We start from the raw sequence: 20,922 nt of genomic DNA, 5'->3' as shown, positions 1-20,922 counted from the left end.
TCCCTTGAAGCATAACCAGTGTGCAGCGCTCGGACAATGGGTCATACACCTGTAAGACCAAAGTAAACAATGAAGAGATTGTGTCTGACCCTATCTATGTCGAAGTTCAAGGTAAGTCCAGAGGTCCTGTGACCTGAAAGCTGTTTGTTTTAGAAGCTGTGTTTGGTGTTTTGTGTGTGATACTCGGGATTCAGCCTGTTTATAACTATACACAAACCTTATAAATCTATTCATAGTAAAATTTTACAAGATGATCTTCCTTTTAGCTAATAATAAAATTACTTCAGCTCTTACATTTTTGAGCCCTATACCAGCACTATAGGCAAATAAAAGGGATTACAGCTGAGCACCAACAGCTCATACATGTAATCCTAGCTACTCAGGCTGAGATCTGAGGATCACAGTTAAAAGCCAGCTTGGGCAGGAAAATCAGTGAGACTTTTATCTCCAGTTAACCACCAGAAATAGAGCTGTGGCTCAAGTGGTACGGTGCTAGCCTTAAGCAAAACAAAACAAAACAAAAAAACTGGACAGTGTTCAGGCCTTGAGTTCAATCCCTAGGACTGGCATACTCAGAGAGAGGGGGCAGAGGAAGGGAAAGAGAACATAGGCTTTGTCTATAGTTACTTACAATTTGAAAAGTAAAAGTGAGAGACTCCTCGTGAAGCAAAGTGTACCATACTGTGGCATCATATCCAATCTGGTAGCATTGTCTGCTATTCATCATCCTTTGCCATCTTGCAATTGCAGAACACAGGAGGCTTGGGGTGTTGCCTGGCTGAGTCCACAGCCCAGCTTGGAACTGCTTTGATGGCTTAGGCTCCCCACTAGTTTCCCTACAAGTGAACTGAGTGGGAACTCCACCACACCTGCCATAGCATCACATAGGGGTGGAGGTGGAGGCCTGGGAATGAGGAGTGAAAAGGCAGATGGGAAACAGTGGGTCTTCACCACTGAGTAACCTGACAGTGGGAGATGTGAGCTGAGGGACCAGTGAACCAGGCCAGATAAGCCTTGAGTTAGTTCCCTGCATCTGGGGGTTTCCATGCCAGGTTCTGCCATGGCAAGGCCTATCATAAAAGACTTCAAGGAAGAAGGGCCCTTATTATTTCCCCAGATGTTGCTCCTCATGCCCTGGGTGTTGTCCTTCATTGCTTCTGCAGCCTTCTCCCAGATGTTCCTGTCAGGCAAGCTACCCAGTTTCCTCTCTTTTCTATTTTCTCCTGGCCCTCCTCATCCAACTCCCATTTAAAGGCTCCAGTGCCGCCCATCCTTTTACAAACCTAACCTTGATACCCAGCAGTATGACAGGAGAAAAGGGAGGAAGTCTGGGAGAAGGAGGGCAGGAGTGGGAGAGTCAGGACATGAGATACAGGAAAGGAGGCCCTGCAGGGATTCCCCAGGAGACCTTTGTTCTAGGCCTCCCAAGCTGGACAGCTTGTGCCCCAGTTATGTCAGCATTACAGAGAGGGGGGGGGGAGGAAGGGAGAAGAAGGGAGGGCGGGAGGAAGAGAGATACAGACAGACAGACAGACTCTCTCCTTTGCTGTTAATCTGGGAAAAGGTTTGCTGCTAATCGGACCTTTTACTTGTCAGGATCCCAGAAAAATAGCCAGGACAGGAACATGTTAAGTCCAAATAGAGTTTAGAAAAGTTCTGAAACAGGAAAAAAAAATCCTAATTCAGATACTTCCCACATCATTCATCCTGGAACTAGATCTGTGAGTTTCCAACCTCAAAAGAACACATTTGAAATGCTTGAGGACAGTCAGCTTGATTTGTTAAAAGTCTGTACACATGCCCCAAAGAAGTACCCACTGATTTTCTCTGAGTTGTTCCCAAGCTTCCTTTCTGGCCTAGTTCAGTAACCACAGTAGAAGTTCTTAGGATTCGAATTGTTCTTAGGATTCTGCTTTGAAAAGCCTCCACACCTCCACAAAGGTACAGATGTGTGTGTGTGTGCATGCACATGCATGTGCACATGAATGTATGCATGTGTGAGTGCATACATGTGTATCAAGGGCTTTGCACATAGTAAGCCTGTGCTTTACCAAGCCATACCCTAGCCACAAGTATACAGTTTTTGTTTTTTTTTTTTTAACAATTCATTGTCACTCATCTAAAGTCACACACCATAGATTGTCCTGAAAACTCAGGGAGATCTGTTTCATGTCTTTGTTTTTATTTTGTGTGTGTTTGCTGAAATGTTGAAAGCCTGCCGAACAGTCTCAGGTCTTTAAGACTCCTTTGTAGCAAAACCAGTTTTGAATCACCTTTTCTCCTTTGGAAAGCCAGCTCAGGGTGGACTGGTAAGAATAACTCTCTCTTTATTTATTTATTTTTTTTTTTTGCCAGTTCTGGGGTATGAACTCAGGGCCTGGGCACTGTCCTTGGACACTTCTTGTTCAAGGCTAGTGCTCTGCTACTTGAGTCACGGCACCACTTCTGGCTTTTTCTGTGTTTGGTACCCAGGGCTTCATGCATGCAAAGCAAACACTCTACCACTCTATATTCCTGACTTCATGGATGTGGAAAACTAGCCACTTTAGAACAGTGGCTTATGCCTGTCACTTCGGAGGTTGAGATCTGGGGGACAGCAATTCATGGCTAGCCCTATTAGGAAAGTTCTCAAGACTCCATCTCAACAGGAAAAAGCTAGGTTGGTAGCATATGCCTGTCAATACAGCTATTATAGGAAGCATAAATGGGCAAAATCATAGACCATATCTCAAAAATAACCAGAGTGAAAAAGGCTAGAGACATGGCTCAAGTTATAAATCAGTTATCTAACATCTAAGGCCCTGAGTTCAAATCCAAGTCCAGCCAAAAATACACTTTTTTTTTTGCTACCATGTACTAGTCCCTTGCCATTCTCCCAAGAAATCTGCTTCTGGTTCAGGACTTGAAACTTGCTATAATGGAATTCTTTGTCTGCAGGACTTCCTCACTTTACTAAGCAGCCTGAGAGCATGAATGTCACCAGAAACACAGCCTTCAACCTCACTTGTCACGCTGTGGGCCCACCTGAACCTGTCGACATTTTCTGGATCCAAAACAGCAGCCATGTGAATGAACAGCCCAGAAAATCTCCCTCCATTCTCACTGTTCCTGGTAAGTGCAGGCATTGTACTTACTTATTACTGTGCTTATTTTGTCTAGCAGGAGGAGGAATTAGGTTGATGGACACTGCTGTGAGCCACCATCACGTGTAGGAGAATGAGAACACAGGGTGGCAATTGAGGGCAGGAGATCAAGAAGATGGGAAGGCAGGTGGGACTCACAGGTGTGAGAATTCCTGGTCAAGTTGGCTGAGCGTCCTCCAGTTATGTGGATGGTTGAGTTGGCCACAGGACCAGAATCCTTGAACCCTCAGGGCAGGTGTAGTCTTGCCAAACTGTCAGGTGTGCGCTTCCAGAACCTCTAAGGCAAAGACCTCAGTGAGGTGGCTTGGGTAGCAGAAAAGTGGATTGCTCATAGGGTACTGCTGTGGCAGGAAGTTAGTGAGTCATTGTGGGATTGTGGCTGAGCTGGCATTTCATAGTCATCTTGACTTGCATCCAAATGAAAGTGCCATGGCACAGCTCCCACTCTCCCCCAACGAGGATCTTGTCAACAATGCCACGGATACTTTCCATACCTTCGAAGCTGGTGGCTTTCTTTCTCTGTTCCTCCAGGCACCCCTTGCAGTCCCATTTCTTCCTTCCCTCCTTCCTCTCTTCCTGCATCCGGCCAAGGTTTAGGAGAATTCTCTTCCAGGAACGCAGAGTTTGGGACACTCTTGCTTAGGGTTTCTTCTCTTTTGGCAGAGGAGGAATTCTGAATGTCAGGTCCTGACCCTGCTTCTTTTTATGCTGAGGTCCTCCTCCCTCCTAGCAGAGTTCCCTGACCAGCTTCCCTACAACTCTACATCTGAGTCTCAGGTTCAGGTGCCCAGCTGCCTCCTTGACATTTCTACTTGCTGAGGGTTTGGGCATCTTCCAGTATAATTCCTGATGTCCACCCCCCCCATGCCTATGCCCATCCAGAATTCCCCTTCTTAGGAAATCACAGTGCTGTTTGCCTCTACTTCCCTTCCTCATTTGTCACATGGAACGTGTCAGCAGTTCTGAGTTCTGTTTTGGCAGTACTGCCATCTTTGCTGCTGGCTGTCAACTCTACCCAACCCCCAGCTCTGTCAACACTGCCACAGTGGCTTCCAGGCTTGTCTCTGCTTCTGTCCACTCCCTCACCTGCAGATGACATCACCTACCTGCTCAGAGCCCTCAGTGACTTCCCCTTACTGTCTCCCAGAGCCCTCAGGGGTTTGCCATTGACTTCAGATGTCACCTAGAGTCCTTCCTGCCCTTATTCATAATCCCTCCCTGCATGTTCTCCCACCCAACCCTATTTCTCTGTCCTCTGTGTCCATTAAACACAAGTCACAGGATTCTCCTTCATTTCTTTGGACACGTCTAGTCTTCTCCTCCCAGGACCTTTGCACAGCCTTTCCTATCAACCTGGCCCATTCTTCCATCTGCCCTTTGTCTCAGAATATGACTTCTGGGCAGAGGTCCTCTTTGATGGCTCCTTTCTCTTTTCCGTCCTCTCTAGCCCATTATTGCCTTGCCAGTCACCTCTTCTGTATGTTCCCTTCAGTGTATTTGTCATAGTTTGTGATTACCTGTCGACTGGTGTGGCCTCCCAGTGTTTGCTCTGGATGTAAGGCTCGCTTTTCTCCTTCATTCCCTGCCACACCCTAGTGCCCAGACAGTGTCCAGCTGCTAGCAGCCCTGTGGGCGTCTATGGTGGGTTAGCCGGTGAATGTCGGCCCTGGCTGAGGGAGGCACCATATGGTTTTCTCTACTTTCACCTGAGTGTTTGCTATATTTCATCAGGGAGTTCATGGTTAAGGAATTCCTGTGGTCAAAATCCATTTGATGGAAGTGGCACTGTGGCTCAAGTGGTAGAGCGCTGGCCTTGAGCTGAAGAGCTCAGGGACAGAGCCCAGGCCCAGAGTTCAAGCCCCACGACTGCCAAAAAAACATCTACTTAATACTCTCAATCTTAGGAAGACTGTGTGAAGTCCTTAAAAGATGAGTTTTTCTCTTAGTTTTCATATTTTATTAATTTTTTAAATTAGCACACATTAATCATATGGGTTTGTTTCATTTTGATGAGTACAGTATACTTTGAATAAGTCCACCTTCTTTATTGTGGGTCTCATGCTATATATATATATTATATATATACATACATACATATATATATACACACATACATACGTACCTATGTATATGAAGAATAGATATAAAGACAACAGAGAGAGATGGAAAAGAGAAATCAACTTATTACTTAGAGGTAAAATTGACATATGATTGAGTGCATAGAATTGGTTTTGATAGGATACCCACCTCTGTCAAGAGAGCTGGCAGTGCCATCACCTGAGTGGTTCCTTCTTGGTCCCTACCAGTCAGTGATACCTCTAGTGTCAGCACTTTTCATATCTGTCATTCATTGTGCCTGGATTTGGACCCTTTCTGAACTTGAGATAAATGGAATGTGAAATACAGACTTGCCTGGTGAACATAATTTCTTTTTAAATTTTGGACATAGTGATATTTTAGTGAAATTGGGTCCTCGTGCACACTTGAGCCATACACCTGGCTTTTTTGCTTCTTAACGAAAGATAAGATTCTCGCCTATTTGTCTGTCTGGAGTTGGCTTCAAATCATGGTCTTCCAGGCCTGAGCTTCCTGAGTGAGATTATAAACATGAGCCACAGGTGCCTAACCAACACATGTGTTTTGCCTTTTTTTTTTTTTTTTTTTTGCCAGTCCCAGGGCTTAAACTCAGAGCCTAAGCACTGTCCCTGAGCTTCTTTTGCTCAAGTCTAGTACTTTACCACTTGAGCCACAGCACCACCTCTGGCTTTTTCTACTTATGTGCTATCGAGGAATTGAAACCAGGGCTTCATGCACACTAGCCAAGCTCTCTACCACTAAGCTACATTCTCAGCCCTTGTTTTGCTTTGTTTTTATGATTTTATTACATTATGAGGTATTTGAAACATCTAAACAAATCCGTATCTGGGCAGTAAGGCAGCTGCTTTCTCCTTCACTTCTTTGGGTTACTACAGCATCTTGTCAAGTAGATTGGAACAAAAAAAACCCCAACCTTTTGCATTACTTAGGTCTTTCCAAGGCAAGCACTGGAACAACACAGACTTCCATCATGCAACTAATTTGACATCTAAACATCAGGAACAGCACCTCGGTGGGGTAAAGGCCTGCACCTACTCCCACCTCGGCCTTGCTTGTTTGTGTATGATATTTGGAGCATCTGGAGGAGTGTAATAGTATCAGAAAGAGGAGGAGGAAGGAAATAGCATAGTAAGTGGCCAGGAGGAGGTCAGCCAAAGTTGTGCAGGATGAGCCTGAAGATGTCACTGGTACAAACCTATGCATCATTGATGTTCTTTAGGAGAAATACCTGATGGAACCCCAGGATAAATCTTCATCAGACTTTAGCTGGCCCACACCCATACTAATGGTCCAGCTATCTGGAATGGGCTGTTGGTCCTGTGCCAGGATACTATGGTGGATTTTCTAGCCAACTTCTCCACAATGGCAGCTTTTCCCTTAGAACTGCTGTCCTTCCCATATAAAGTATGATGCATCAATATAAATTGTGCCTAGTTGGATTCTGTCATCAGTTAGCTGATAGTAGTGTTGAATGAAGCTGGATCCAATCTGCCTCCATCCTTGAGTGTCACCCAGACTTGCTGAGACCCGAGGATCTGGCACAATGGCAGCGATGGCAGTAGCAACCCAGTGTGGCCTCCTTGTTTTGCTTTTTAAAATCATGTTTCAGGTTACATGGATCAACAGTACATTGATTTGTGATAGTTCTCTAATGAGTGAATGTGATATTTTTGCTTATCTACTTACTCAGTGAACATTTGGGATACTTATTGGTGTTGGTTATTATGAGTGAAGTAGTTGTAAATGAAAGTAAGACATGGAAGTCTGGTGGCATTTGTGTGTGTGTGTGTGTGTGTGTGTGTGTGTGTGTGTGTGTGTGTGTGTGTGTTTACTTGGAGGTAAAGAGTCTCACAGACTTTCCTGCGCAGGCTGGCTTTGAAGCACAGTCCTCAGATCTCAGCCTCCTGAGTAGCTAGGTTTTATAGGCATGAGCCACCAGTATCCACCAGTGCCTGGTACCACTTTCTGGTGTTTTTGGTTAACTGAAGACAAGAGTCTCATAGACTTTCCTGCTCTGGCTGGCCTTTAGCCACAATCCTCAGCTCTCAGCCCCAAAGAATCTAGAATTACATATAGTAGGCATGAGCTACCAGCGTCCGCCTGACATTTGTTATTGTCTAAAATAAATATGCAGCAGAGGAATGCTGAGTCATTGATGTATGCTTCATTTTCTCCCCTCAGTTCTATGGCTTGAACTCACAAACTTGGTTCTCTTGCTCTGCTTTTTCACCCACAGTTGGTACTCTACTACTTGAGCTCTGCTTCTAGGCTGGCATTTTGCTGGTTAAATGGACAAAGAGTCTTTTCTTCCTAGGCTGGCTTTGAATCACAGCCCTCAGATCTTAGCCTCCTGAATAGCTAGGATTATAGGCATGAGTTGCTGGCACCCAATTGTTTTCTAACTTGGTTTTACCAGGTCACATTGCCAGCAGGAGTGGATGAGTCTCAGCCCTTGACAGTGTTGAATGGGGTCAATCATTTCAGTTTTAGATATCAACCCTCGTGAAGTAAAGATGAGTGTGGCTTACATTTGCATTTCACTTCCCTAATGCCAATTTTGCATTATATTTAGAAAATATTTTAGCGTCTTTTCTTAGGCATATAAGTTCTTCTGAGAGCTTTTTGGTGAAATATCCTTTCAGATAATTTTCCCATAACAATGGGGAGTTGGGGGAGAATTACAGGGAAGGTTAAGGAAACTTTAACCTATATTTATTTCAAAATAAAAATTAAAAACTTTCTTGTACTGTTAACTCCTAATTAGTTAGCTAAATGAAATTACTGATTGGAGCTCTAATTATCTGCTAGTTACATCAAATTCCAAATAAAACTCATAAAGATGAAACAAAAGTTAATTTTTTTATTTTACATAATTAGTGGATGCTTGTGATATTGTTGGTTTTTTAAAAAATCTTTAATTAATTGTACAAAGCAGTATATAAATATAATATGTCTTGATCAACATTGTCCCTTTCGCTTTTTATTCTTTTATTTTTTTATTTTTTAGGTGTTTTTTTTCTTGGTCAATCCTGGGGCTTGAACTCAGGGCCTGGGAATTGTCTTCGGGCTTTCTCAAGGCTAGCACTCTACCACTTGAGCTGCAGCACCACTTCCTGCTTTTTTTGCATTTGTGGTATGTGGAATTGAACCCAGAGCTTCATGCATGTTAGGCAAGCACTCTACCACTATGCCAAACTTCCGGTCCTCGCTTTTGATTTTTAAAATGTGAAATATTTAGAGAAGTATTTGCCATCTTGTGTAGTTTATAGCTGTAAGGAGAATAGGGCTGTGTCATTTCCTTCTAAACTTACCTATAACTATTTACATGTGTATATATATGATTTTCCTTCAGTTAGAATGACAACACACAGGCCAGTTAATTTCACCTTTTTATCACATGATAAGTTGTGGATAAATTCACATCCATTGTAAAACCTTTCAAGCCACAGTGACAGGCCAAAGCAAAAGGGAGAGAGTCCTTTTGTTCTCCATGCTTTTGCCTGTACAGAGGAAATTAAGCTTTATCTCTACTCTGGCCCCTGTTGTCCTTCAAGCTTGCAGCCGTGTGTGTGTGTGTGTGTGTGTGTGTGTGTGTGTGTGTGTGTGTGTGTGTGTACGTACTAAGAGGATCACCATGCCACCTGCCCCAGGCCTACCTCACTGTGACATTACCAAATGGAGAGACTCTTAAGTAACCTCACTGCTCTCCTGTTGATGAACAGTTAAGCTAAGCTACAGTGAATTGTCTAAGTGATTTTGTGATATTTGTACACACCTGTTTTTTTTTTTTTCAGATAATGTTTTGGTTTATCATTTTAGTGTCACAGTGACAGTAATCCCCAGAATGGGGAAAGAGAGCTTGCATTAGAACCTACTGGCCATTCCCCTCAGCCCTCGGGCTCAGAGCTGCTAGGTAGGCCTTCCCTTCCCTATCCCACTCTAGGCCTTCCCTTTTCTACCCCACTCTAGGCCTTTCCTTGGCCCTTTACATGCTAGAATGTGGAAGGAATCTGATACCAGTGCATTTCCCCCTTATTAGCTGTGTGCACGTTCAGCAGAGGTGAGCAGCTGTCTAAGGTATCCATCTTGGTTACAAGATTACCAGCTCCCACATGGGTTTATTCCTTAGAAGTCTGGTGAGCAAGTGGCACTTCATTGCTCCAGGGGTGGTTGGCCACCTCAGAATTTCTGTCCCATGTGTTGTAACTGCCACCTTTCAGGATGGTTCCCCATATCTGGTATTAACACCATGACTTCTGTAAATCAACAGGGTTTTCTCATCAGAATGCACACACCCATTTTTATATTCATCTGTTTTTGGGGGTTTTTTTGCCAGTCCTGGGGCTTGAACTCAGGGCCTGAGCACAGTCCTTGGGGCTTTACTCAAGGCTAGTGCTCTACCAGTGTGGTGGCTCACATCTGTAATCCTAGCTACTCAAGAGGCTGAGACCTGAGAATCTCAGTTCAAAGCCAGCCTGGGCACCAAAGTCCGTGAGACTTTCATCTCCAGTTACCACCAGAAAACAGGAAGTGGCACTGTGACTCAAGGGGTAGAGCAGTAGCCTTGGGCTACAGGCCCAGAGTTCAAGTCCCATGACCCGCAAAAAAAATTCAGATTGACAAATGAAATGTATGGTATGTACCTATTATGTATATATATCATGTATGTCATGTATAAATCATGTTATGATGATTTGGTATACATATACACATACATTGTGGAAAAACTAAATTGAGCTAGTAACGTGAGTTACCTGATACATTTATTGTTTCTTATGATAGGGTATCTGTATTTAGAAGGAAAGTTTAAAGGAGGAGATGGAAAACATTTTCTTCCTTAAAGGGAAAAATTCTCATATTTAACATTTTGATCCTTTCTAATCCTTTTTTTTTTTTTTTTTGGTCCCAGTCCTGGGCTTGAGCTCAGGGCCTGAGCACTGTCCTTGGACTTTCTCAAGGCTAGAGCTCTACCACTTGAGCCTCAGCACCGCTTACAGCTTTTTTTCTATGTATGTGGTACCAAGGAATCAAACCCAGGTCTTCATGCATGCTAGGCAAGTACTCTACCACTAGGGCAAACTCCCAGCCCCTCTAATCCTTTTTTTTTTTTTTATTTGCCAGTCCTGGGCTTGAGCTCAGGGTCTGAGCACTGTCCTTGGACATTCTCAAGGCTAGAGCTCTACCACTTGAGCCTCAGCACCACTTCTGGCTTTTTTCTGTGTATGTGGTACCAAGGAATCGAACCCAGGTCTTCATGCATGCTAGGCAAGCACTTTAACTACTAGGCCAAACTCCCGGCTCCCCCTCTAATCCTTTTTAAAAAAAAAAAAAAAAAAAAGTAATTTTGTTGTTTCCCTAGTAGGCACAGAGAATATGTTCCTGTGTCATGTAAATGAGAATTCAAGGTCTGACTTTTTACCAATCTGATAACAAATGCCCTCCTTTGTAAGAAATGCAGTAGTTAACTGGGCACTGGTGGCTTCTGCCTGAAAGCCTAGCTACTCAGAAGACTGAGATCTGAGGATTGTGGTTCAAAACCAGCCCAGGCAAGAAAGTCTGTGAGACTCTCACCTTCAACTATCTGAGAACTGGAAGTGGAGCTGTGGCTCAAAGTGGTAGAGTGCTAACCTTGAGCAAAAGAGCTCAGGGTCAGTGCCTAGGCCCTGAGCTCAAGCCCCATGACCAATCAATCATTCTCGCTCCCCACCAAAAAAGAGAAAAAAACAATAGTTCCCCTTATCAGAAGTTTTTCATTCTGTGTTTTCCATTACCTGTGTCTGAAAATTCTAAATGGATGGAAATTCTATCCATAAGAGAGAGAACATTGACAACTTTTATTACTATAGATTGTTAGAGTTGCTCAGTTATGTGTGTATACAGGGTAAAACCAGTGTGGGCAGAATTTGGCACTGTCTGCAGTTTCAGGCATCCCAGGAAGACGTGGGAATATATCTCCTGTGGTTAAGAGAGGACTATTCTATCTGATTTGCCTGTCCTCCTCTCCACAAGCTCCCAGGGTAGAAGTTACAGATTCTTTAGTCAGATCTTTAGGGGTGAGCTCAGCGCTGATCTGTGGAAGGTATAGAAATGACCCCCCAGAGAGTGCTGACTGCAACATCTACAACCAATGCTAGCATCCACACGTGTGGGTACTCCCCTGGCCAAAGGACCACCATGAACCAGAAAAGAAATGGCGATGAAAATCCTCACTTAACATTTCAGAGATATCACATAAGAGCTCATCAGCTTTCCTGGAACTTTCTGAGTTCCAATGTGTCTCTAAATGAAGAACTTCTAATAAAACCGCTGAGTTGACATTCATTTTCTCCTTTCTGAGTGACTGCTCATGTCTGCATTGCTCAAGCATTTGTCCTGCTTCTCTAAGATTTGAAACATGCATTGCTAACTCTGGTTTTCTTAGCAACAGTGCTTTATTTTTTTTACCTTTTAGAAAAATATACTTAATTTTTACAAATTGTTTCAGTTTTGGTTGTGGATACTTAATTCCTAGGGCTCTGTACATGCTAAGCATATGTTTTACCGTTTACCTCCCCTTTATATTTTAATAGCATTCAAAATATCAAAATAGCATGCCCAGTTTACCATTCCACGCAGTGTAATTTTGATTTTGATTGTTACCATACAGAGTCACCTCAAAATGCTGTCTACCTGTTGCTTTGGCTCTTTATGGCAATGGAAAAGGGAACAAAAGGCCTGTACTCCAGCCAGAAGCCTGGAATCGATCTAGATCCTTCTCTCTCCCGGATCTAACAGTCAGCCACCAAGAGGATGACTCATCCTCTTCTTCTTCACTATATGGCCTTCATTTGGATTTTTCTGGTTCAGTGCCAAGTCTGTAGCTGTCCCATTCTGAGTTTCCTGTCCTTGTATTCCTAGCAACCTGCCACCCACAGTGAGTCAAGGTCTGCTTCATCAGCAGAGATACTCTCCTAAAAAGCAGAGCTGGTCATTCCAGCAAGAATCCCCAGCACACACAGGTTAAGATCTATCATTTTAACCCTGATGTTCCACATCCTCTAACTGCTTTCTTTCTTCTTCACTGTCTCACCTGCAGAGGTACCTGTGCCAGTAATTCCAGAAATACCCTGTCTTTTCTTTTGCCAGTTCTGAGCCTTGAACTGGGGGCCTGTCTTTGAGCTTTCTCAAGTCTAGTACTCTACCACTTGAGCCACAATACCACTTCTGGTTTTTTTTTCTGTGTATATGTACCAAGGAATCGAACCCAGGGCTTTGTGCATGCTAGGCAAACACTCTACCACTAGGCCACACTCCTGGCCCACCCTGTCTTTTCTTAGCCAGGCATTTCCACGTTTTGTGTCTTCTGCCCAAGCTGCTTTCCTTGTGTCTTTTATCTAGCAAAATTATCTTTTCATCTTGAGACACTGGGCTTATAGCTCTTCTGTAAAAACATTCCTAGTCACCCTCTTCCCTAACCTGTACCTCTCTGTCAATCAAACCACAACAAATTTACTTGTCATGATTCTCAGTGGGGTTATTAACCCATGTGGTTATTAAGTGTGAATTATTAATTAGCTGAGCCTCATCACCAAGCTTTGTGAATGAATGAATGAATGAACTAACAAACAAATGGATGAATTATTAACAGTCCCTAGGTTTTAGGTCCTTTCACTGGGTTTCAGGACATTGTGACAATGAAGTGACTTGTATATGTAGTTGTTTTGTATTCAAATGCTTGTCTCTTTTCTCATTTATATCTGTAGCCAGTTCAGTGAAAGCAATAAAACATTCAGCCCTGATTGAGGTCCTGAAGAGCAGGCCATGGATCCCAGGCTACAGACCTGATTACTGAACTGGTGCCAGGCATGTGGGCACTTGTGTCAAGTCAGCTACTTGTTGACTGTTTCCAGGCACCTGAATTTTACTAACACCCTAAATGAATTACATAAAAATTTAGTTAAGTCTCTTTATCTTGTGGAAGCTTTAGGTTGTTAATCTGAGCACTTCCCAGCAAGTTCATATTTGGGGTCTAAGGTACTAAGACCATTCTATCTGAGCCACCTTTTTGCAGGGTGGGCTCTGCTAAAGGGTATCCCCTCACCTGCTGAGACTGTAAAGCAGTGAGAGCTGCAGGGGCCACATTCTATCTTAAATAGCCTCCAGGTAAACTTTTCTTACCTTCTGAAAGAATGCCAAACAGGAAAGCACTTTAAACAGCTCTGTTGGTTTGGACCTCTTTGAGTGAGTATATATTTATGAATTTTTAAAAAAAGCCATGTTCTTGTTCTCTCTCTTTATTTCTCCCTCTCCTCTTCTCCCTCCACCCTCTCTCCCCCGCTTCCTTTCTCCCTCTCCTCCTCTCCCTGTCCCTCTGCTGTAATGCAGGGCCTGGGTACTACCTTTTAGTTTTTTTCCCTCAAGGCTAGTACTCTACTACTTAAGCTGCTTCTCCACTTTCAGCTTTTCCATGGTTAATTGGAGATGAGTGTTATAGATATCCCTGTTTGTGTTGGTTTCAAACCATGATCCCTAGATCCCAGCCTCCTGAGTTACTAGGATTACAGACTTTGAGCCATGGAGCCAGACATGCTTTTTCTCTTTTGATACAAGGAAACGACCCCCCTCTTCGCCTCCCCCAGCTCAGCCACTGTGATGTGAGAGTTTGTCTTTAAGAAACAGGAATTAAAAAGTACTATGAAGGTCATTTATTCTGAGTGAACAAAGCCAAGTCACTTTCTCCTAGTGTAACAATTCCAGTGGTAAACAGATTAGATTTTCTCAGCGGTGGGTTAGGAGACAGGATGTACCTGTGGGAGCAAGTGTTTAGGAACTACTCTTTTGTTGATGGGAGTTCTCCATCCAGTAATCTCACTAATTTCATCCTTCTCTTCCCACAAAGAAAGCAAGAGCTGATGAATTCTGAATACATAATGTACCTAAGTAATTTTTGCTTGTTTGGGTCATTGTTATAGAAGATCTTTATCACTAGGGAAAGTGGGAGGAAGGGTACACCAAACTCAGTGCTATTCTTGCAACTTTTTGTGAAACTAGAAGTTATTTCCAATTAAAATTTCATTGTTTCCTTTAAAGAAGCTTTCTGGGGGCTGGCAGTTTGGTCTAGTGCTAGAGAACTTGCTTAGCATGCATGAAGATGAGGGTTCGGTTCCTCAGTACCACATACATAGAAAAAGCCACAACTCTACTTTCTGCTTTTCGTTTATTAATTAGGGATAAGAGTCTCATGGACTTTTTTTTTTTTTTCCAGGTTAGGCTTTGAATCACAGTCTTCAGATCTTAGCCTTCTGAGTCGTTTGGATTACAAGTGTGAGCCATCAAAGCCTCTTCCAGTAGTTACCCTGGATTATGACAGAAGTTACTCCAGGCTAACACTCCCTAAATCACTGCTCAAAAAAGACCCCAATCACTGGTGCTGGTGGCTCATGCCTGTAATCCTAGCTACTCACTCAGGAGGCTGAGATCTGACGATCACAGTTGGAAGCCTGCCAGAGCAGAAAAGTCTCCACGAGGCTCTTATTTCCAATTAACCACTTAAAAGCCAGAAGTGGTGCTGTGGCTCAATTGGTAGGGCACTAGCCTTGAGCACAGAGGCTTAGGAACAACACCTAGGCCCTGAGTTCAAGCTCTACAACCAACAAAATGAATAAATAAAAATAAACTAAAACAATACTCATTTTCTATAGAAATCACTTCTCAAAGTGAAGTCAAGTGAAGCTAGTTTATTGAATGTCATTATGAATATTTGCTGTAATAACAGTAACAGTAATAATTAGAATTTGTGTAAATCAGAATTCTCACAGTACTTCCTCTAAAGAAAGCATTGAACTGGGGTGGAGAGTTTGGCCTAATGGTAGAGTGCTTGCCTAGCATGCACAAAGACCCAGCTTCGATTCCGTGGTACCACATACGTAGAAGAAGTTGGAAGTGATGCTGTGGCTCAAGTGGTAGAGCTCTAGCGTTGAGAAAGTCCAGTGCCAGTGCTCATGTCTTGAGTTCAAGCCACAGGACTAGCAAAAACAAACAATAACAACAACAAAAACATTGACCCTCATAGCAAGCCTTGGTTTAGTTAGGTATTTTCAATACTCATAATCAGGAAAAATAAATACTAAGAAACTTGCTTGCTCAAAGTCTGTTCTCCCGCTCAGCAGCTGGAATGATACCGAATACAAGTCAGAGCATGTCAGATCTCTGTTCAAAGCTCCAGGTTCCCACTCCAGTCTGGAAAAACAAAATAGCAAAATAGTCTTCTCCAACCTGTTTTGTTTTGTTTTTTTTTTTTTCTAAAACCCTCTCCAAGCCTCAGTAACAACTTGGCCCATTCCTTCACTCCAAGTCATTTCTCTAGGAGCTGCTTCTAACCTTTCTCCTTACTTAAAAACTACAATCTTCTTCCCCATGTTTTCCCATCATGCCTACTCACTGCCTTCTGACACAACGTTCAACTTACCTGTCAAGTTTATTATCCATTTCTCTGGATGAAAATGTGAATTGTCTAAGGGCAGAGGCCTCCTGGGAAATGTCTGGCACACAGTGAGTGAGTGCACGCAGGCCACATCTCTGTAGCAGGTTCTGATTATTACTTCCTCTGGTAGTGAAATGGACATTAGCATTTCAAAATGAAGGAGCAGGATTGTTTATGTAGTGAATGTTCAGGCTTGCTTGTGCCCTTTGAAGTCACTCCCTCCGCAGAGACCATTGTCCTCTCCCCAAGAGAACATCCTGTTACTGAATGTCCCTTAAAAACATCTTTCAGATCTGGCTTTTTTTTTTTTTTAATCAGCAGAGAACTAAGCAAGAGAGGCATGAATAATCGGTCATCCTAGAGCTGAACTGAGAACTTTTTACTGTGGGGAATGGCCCAGGAGAGGCCTGGCTGGCTGGTGTCGACTGTGGGGCATGTTTCTGCTGGGACTTGGAGCATTTCGGGTAATGTGGGAGGGAGGGTGGAGACTTTAGAAATGAAGGCAAGGGTGGATGGATAATTTTCTCCCTAGAAAGCCACAAATTCTATTTCAGTCTGGGATTATTGTTCATTTCCAGAGGGGATCAGGCAAAGGAGGAGCTGCTGGCTTTTCCCAGTGTGCACATCGACAGTCCAGGCTCATACACAGGAAGATAGTACTATTAACCTAAAAAAATGTTTAACTGAGCCAGGCGCCAGTGGCTCACATCTGTAATTCTAGCGACTCAGGAAACTGAGATCTGAGGATTGTAGTTCAAAGCCAGCTCGGGCACAAAAAGTCTGTGAGACTCTTATCTCTAACTGCCAAAAAACCCCCAAAACAAACTGCAAGTAGAACTGTGGCTCAAGTGGTGGAACAATAGCCTTGAGCTGAAGAGCCCAGGGACAGCATCCAGGCTCAGAGTTCAAGCTCCATGACCAACCAAAGCAAAAAGAGAATCAATGATAGGAATTTAGCTCAGTGATGGAGTGTTTCCCAAGTGTGAATGCCCTTGATTTGTTTCCCAAAACTGGGGGTGGGGGTTGAGATTTAGTAAAGAAAAAAAAAAAAGACTATTGGGGTTTCCGTGCCTGTGTCATTTTGGAGAAGGCCCACTTTGGTTTGGATGGGTTTCCATTTCTTTCTGCTGGCATCCATTTGGCTTCTGAGCCTTAACCATGTGACCGCGTGGGAAGTGGTCTAGAAGGTCATGTGGCACTCGTGTGTGGTTGCTCGTGCCAGGACATTTGCTGAAAATTGTTTTTCTGACCTGGTATACACTTTGGAAAGAAACATGGAGAGGAAAATTGACTTCCTTCTTGACCTCAAGTCATGTCCCATGACCAGTTTCATTTGAGTATCAATAAGCTCTCAGTGAGCCAGGATTGCCCTCCTTTATGATACACAACTGCTCAGTGGATCTCAATGAAACAAACCCCTTGTGCTGCCCTAGAGTCTGCCTTTCTCCCATTATCACCAGTTTAGTGTGGGTGGAGTTTGTCCCCAAGTGTTTACTAAGAGCTCTGATTAGAAAATTTGAAGTCAGATGATGGATTCCCCCCACATACAAAAAAAGAATGGAGTTAATGGCTTCCTATATCTTCTTAATATAACATCTTGTACCAAAGCTGACTATTCTAAATGAGAGTCAAGCTTTGCAAGTTCATGAAATCTGGTCAGTTGTCTTAATGAGAATTCAGAAAGTTACACTGCAGTGTGTAGAAGCAAAATGTAGGGGCCTGACTTTGACATGGAGACTAGCAGACCGTACTGCAGCTTAGAAGGTCGTCGATGTCATGGCCAACAGGCTCTGATCCCACACTGCAGCTTAGCAAGGTCAGTGTGTTGATCCTCATCTTCTGTGTAGTTTCTCCATTTATCTTTTCTTGTAAAATCAACACCTGACCAGTGCCCATAGTAAGAGGCCATGCTAGGTCTTTGGCTACCCATTGCCTTCTCACCACTCCCTCTCTTTACAAAAAGAGAATAGTTTTCTTTCCTCCTTGGAAACATCATAGTGATAACAGCTCTCTAGTGCTTTAGTCTCTGGATCCCATTACAGTCTTAAAAATGATTGTGAGCTAAAAGTTTTGGATATGTGGGTTTGTTGGTTTGTTTTTGTCTACTGCCACGAGTGGAATCCAAAGCCTTAAGTTTGCTAGGCAAGTGCTATACCACTGAACTACACACAAGCCATAAAATGAAAGTCTTGTAAAACACATTAATACACAAGCACATGCTGTTGGCTAATCATATAGCTTCTGGAAAATTTTTCTGGTACATTCCATTATGTCTTAAGATATGGAGACTAGAAAAGAGAAGCAACTTATTATTATGAAAATCATTTTCATTTTGAGGACTAAGAGGATGTCTGGAATTCTAAAGTATCTCTAGATTACATTTTGAAAATGGCTGATATACTATATTGTCTTGAGATCAGGTTTCTAGACCACTGCATCAAAAGAAAAATTTGAAATATCTAATAAAACAGTTGTTCTTCTAATAAAATTGAGCATACTGTATTTAGTATTCATGTTATCCTAAGTATTCGTTGTATCCTGATTACTAACTATAATCAATCTAGATGAAAACAAAATTTTTACTTCCATGAATACATGTATATTTGTGGTTATGAAATATCACTGAGGTTTTTTTTTTGTTTTGTTTTGTTTTTTGTTGACACAGTGGATAGAACATAGTGCCTTATGAACACTAAGCATACCCTTTTTACCACTGAACTACACCCTATTTTATGGTTAATAACCATAGACTCTCCAACATTCACATGTATGCTATAGGATTAAATTCTCAGGGAAAGTAGAAAATTAATGGTAGAAACCTGTTCCTGAAGGGAGATTTCTGTGGGCCATGTTCATGTCCAGGTGTTCAGGATACCTCAAATTACATTCTTTGCAGCTTTTCAAGTTATGAAAAACTTAGAATATGAATGTTAAAATGTCTAAGAGGCTATGTGTATTTTCCACAGTTCTTTTGAAAGAATTTAAGTGGAGAATATAGACTCCTGAAGTAGGGTATTCCCAAATGCTCTTTATTAATATAGTAATGGATTTGAGATGAATATTTCTCCTCTTAAATAACTATTTTCTTTTTGTTAGTCCTGGGGCTTAAACTCAGGGCCTGAGTACTGTTCTTGGGCTTTCTCAATGCTAGTGCTCTACGACTTGAGCCACAGCACCACTTCCGGCTTTTTCTGCGTATGTGGTACCCAGGAATTGAACCCGGGGTTTCATGCATGCTAGGCAAGCACTCTACCACTAGGCCACGCTCCCGGCTGCGAAATAACTATTTTCTTAACATACCAGGTAGGGGCAGTTTCATCTTTTCCTTGGGAGGAAGTACCCCAAATTTGAAAAGATAGGGGTCCTATCATTTTACTATATGGGATTTCCTTCTAGTCAGAAGGAAATACTCCTCAACTTGGAAAATTAAAATACCATGAAATACCTTTCATATTCTCAGCATAATATTTTTTGCTTTTTCGAGAAAGAAAAGGTCTCTGTAGAATCCTAGGACAGAGATGTGAGTTTAGTTCTTCTTGGGGGTCTTATCTAGTCAGTAAAATTCAGATATTCAGAGAACTTTTGTATCTGAGTAGAAAGTAACAGAAACCTATCAATTGTGATTTTATTATGTATGTGTATATATTTAACTCTTCAGGAGAAGTACTGATGTCAAAGGGACCAGTTTTACATTTTTTTTTCCTTATAACTTCTCCCAGGCAACATCCTGTACCACATGGTGACCCCCTAGCCTCTGTCCTGAACTGCAATGGCTGTGTCCACTCAGAATGGCCTTTTACTTGCTTTTTTCCTACAGCAGTTTTTTCTTTCCATTTTTCAAATATTGAATCACTCCATTAGCAACAAGCTTTACAAAATAATCAGATGAGGCCTAGTGGTAAGAGCGCTTGCCTAGCATGCACAAAGACCCAGGTTTGATTCCTTGGTACCACATACATAGGAAAAAGCCAGAAGTGGTGCTGTGGCTCAAGTGGTAGAGCTCTAGACTTGAGAAAGCCAAAGGACAGTGCTCAGCTCAGGCTGAGTTCAAGCCCTGGGACTGGCAAATAAATAAATAAATAAATCAGATGGAAATTCCCATATATATGTACACAAATGAAAGAAAGCAAAGTAGACCTTTCAGATAAGAAGCAAATGGTGGTACATTTTCAAAAATGTTTAGCTTTGTCATGTGCCAGAGATATAGAAGTTTTCAAATTCCATGAAGTAGTGTATCTATCTATATTTTTTAAAGCAACCTGTTAAATTTTAGAATAATTTCAGACTAACAGAAAGCTGTGGAGCGATTGCAAGAAAGCCCCATAAATCTACCTTCCCTATTATTAATACAGTATCTTGTATTAGTATGAAATACTTGTTACAATTGATGTGCCAATTCTTGTAGCCTGATACTAGCTCAAGTTCAAATTCATTAGTTTTTCCCTCTTTTTAATTATTGTCTTCAGATAGTTGTACAAAAGGGTTTGCCTTTAACATGTCCATTTATGTACACAGTGCATCTTGGTCAGTTTCACCCCTTCCATTGTTTTCCTCTAGGATGTCACATTCAATTTAGTTGTCTGTGTCTGCTTAGCCCTCTTTCTGTTGCTGGTGATATTTCAACTGATTTTGAGGTATCTTGAAGATCACTGGTTAGGTGTTTCATGGAAAGTCCTACAACTCGGAACTGACTGATATATTTTCATGCTTAGACTGAGGCTTTTAGTCTCAAGAAGACTACAGATGTCATTCTCCTCATAGCACACTAAGGTGCATTCTGTCAACAGGATTGCCACAGGTAGCATGGACCTTAATTATTTGGCCCAAGATGTTAGTGCCTGTCTGCTTCTCCATTCTGAAGTCTTCCTTCTCTTCCTCCTCTCTACTGCTCTTTGGAAGGAAGTTGCCCATGGTAAAAGAGCGGGGAGTTATGCTCCGCTTCCTCAAGAAAGAAGTATCTATTCAAGTCCTCCACGGGAGGTTTGACTGTTTTCCCCCACTTATTAAGTTATATTTTACTTACTCATTTAATTTATTTTTGCCAGCCCTGGGGCTTGATCTCAGGGCCTGAGTACTGTCCTTGGGTTTTCTCAAGGTTAGAGCTCTACCACTTGAGCCACAGCACCATTTCTGGCTTTTTCCATGTATGTATGGTACCAAGGAGTTAAACGTGGGACTTTGTGCATGCTAGGCAAGCACTTTGCCACTAGGCCAAACTCT

At 42.4% G+C, this 20,922-nt stretch overlaps 1 protein-coding gene and 1 pseudogene across 1 annotated transcript in view; one reads left to right on the top strand and one right to left on the bottom strand.

The window, feature by feature from the left end:
- Window positions 1-20,922, top strand: part of Mertk (MER proto-oncogene, tyrosine kinase) — a 122,156-nt gene that overhangs the window by 35,530 nt on the left and 65,704 nt on the right. The window contains exons 3-4 of the mRNA XM_090336375.1: window positions 11-111; window positions 2,938-3,111. Coding sequence (XP_090192501.1) covers window positions 11-111; window positions 2,938-3,111 — 275 coding nt within the window. The remainder of the gene's footprint in view (window positions 1-10; window positions 112-2,937; window positions 3,112-20,922) is intronic.
- LOC150060248 (nuclear transport factor 2 pseudogene) lies at window positions 6,388-6,842 on the bottom strand (annotated as a pseudogene).

The sequence above is a fragment of the Megascapheus bottae genome, chromosome 7 (genome assembly GCF_031878675.1).
Source record: "Megascapheus bottae isolate mThoBot1 chromosome 7, mThoBot2.hap1, whole genome shotgun sequence".
Classification (NCBI taxonomy): domain Eukaryota; kingdom Metazoa; phylum Chordata; class Mammalia; order Rodentia; family Geomyidae; genus Megascapheus; species Megascapheus bottae.
Note: the sequence above shows the minus strand (reverse complement) of the source record. Positions and strands in the feature narration are given on the sequence as shown.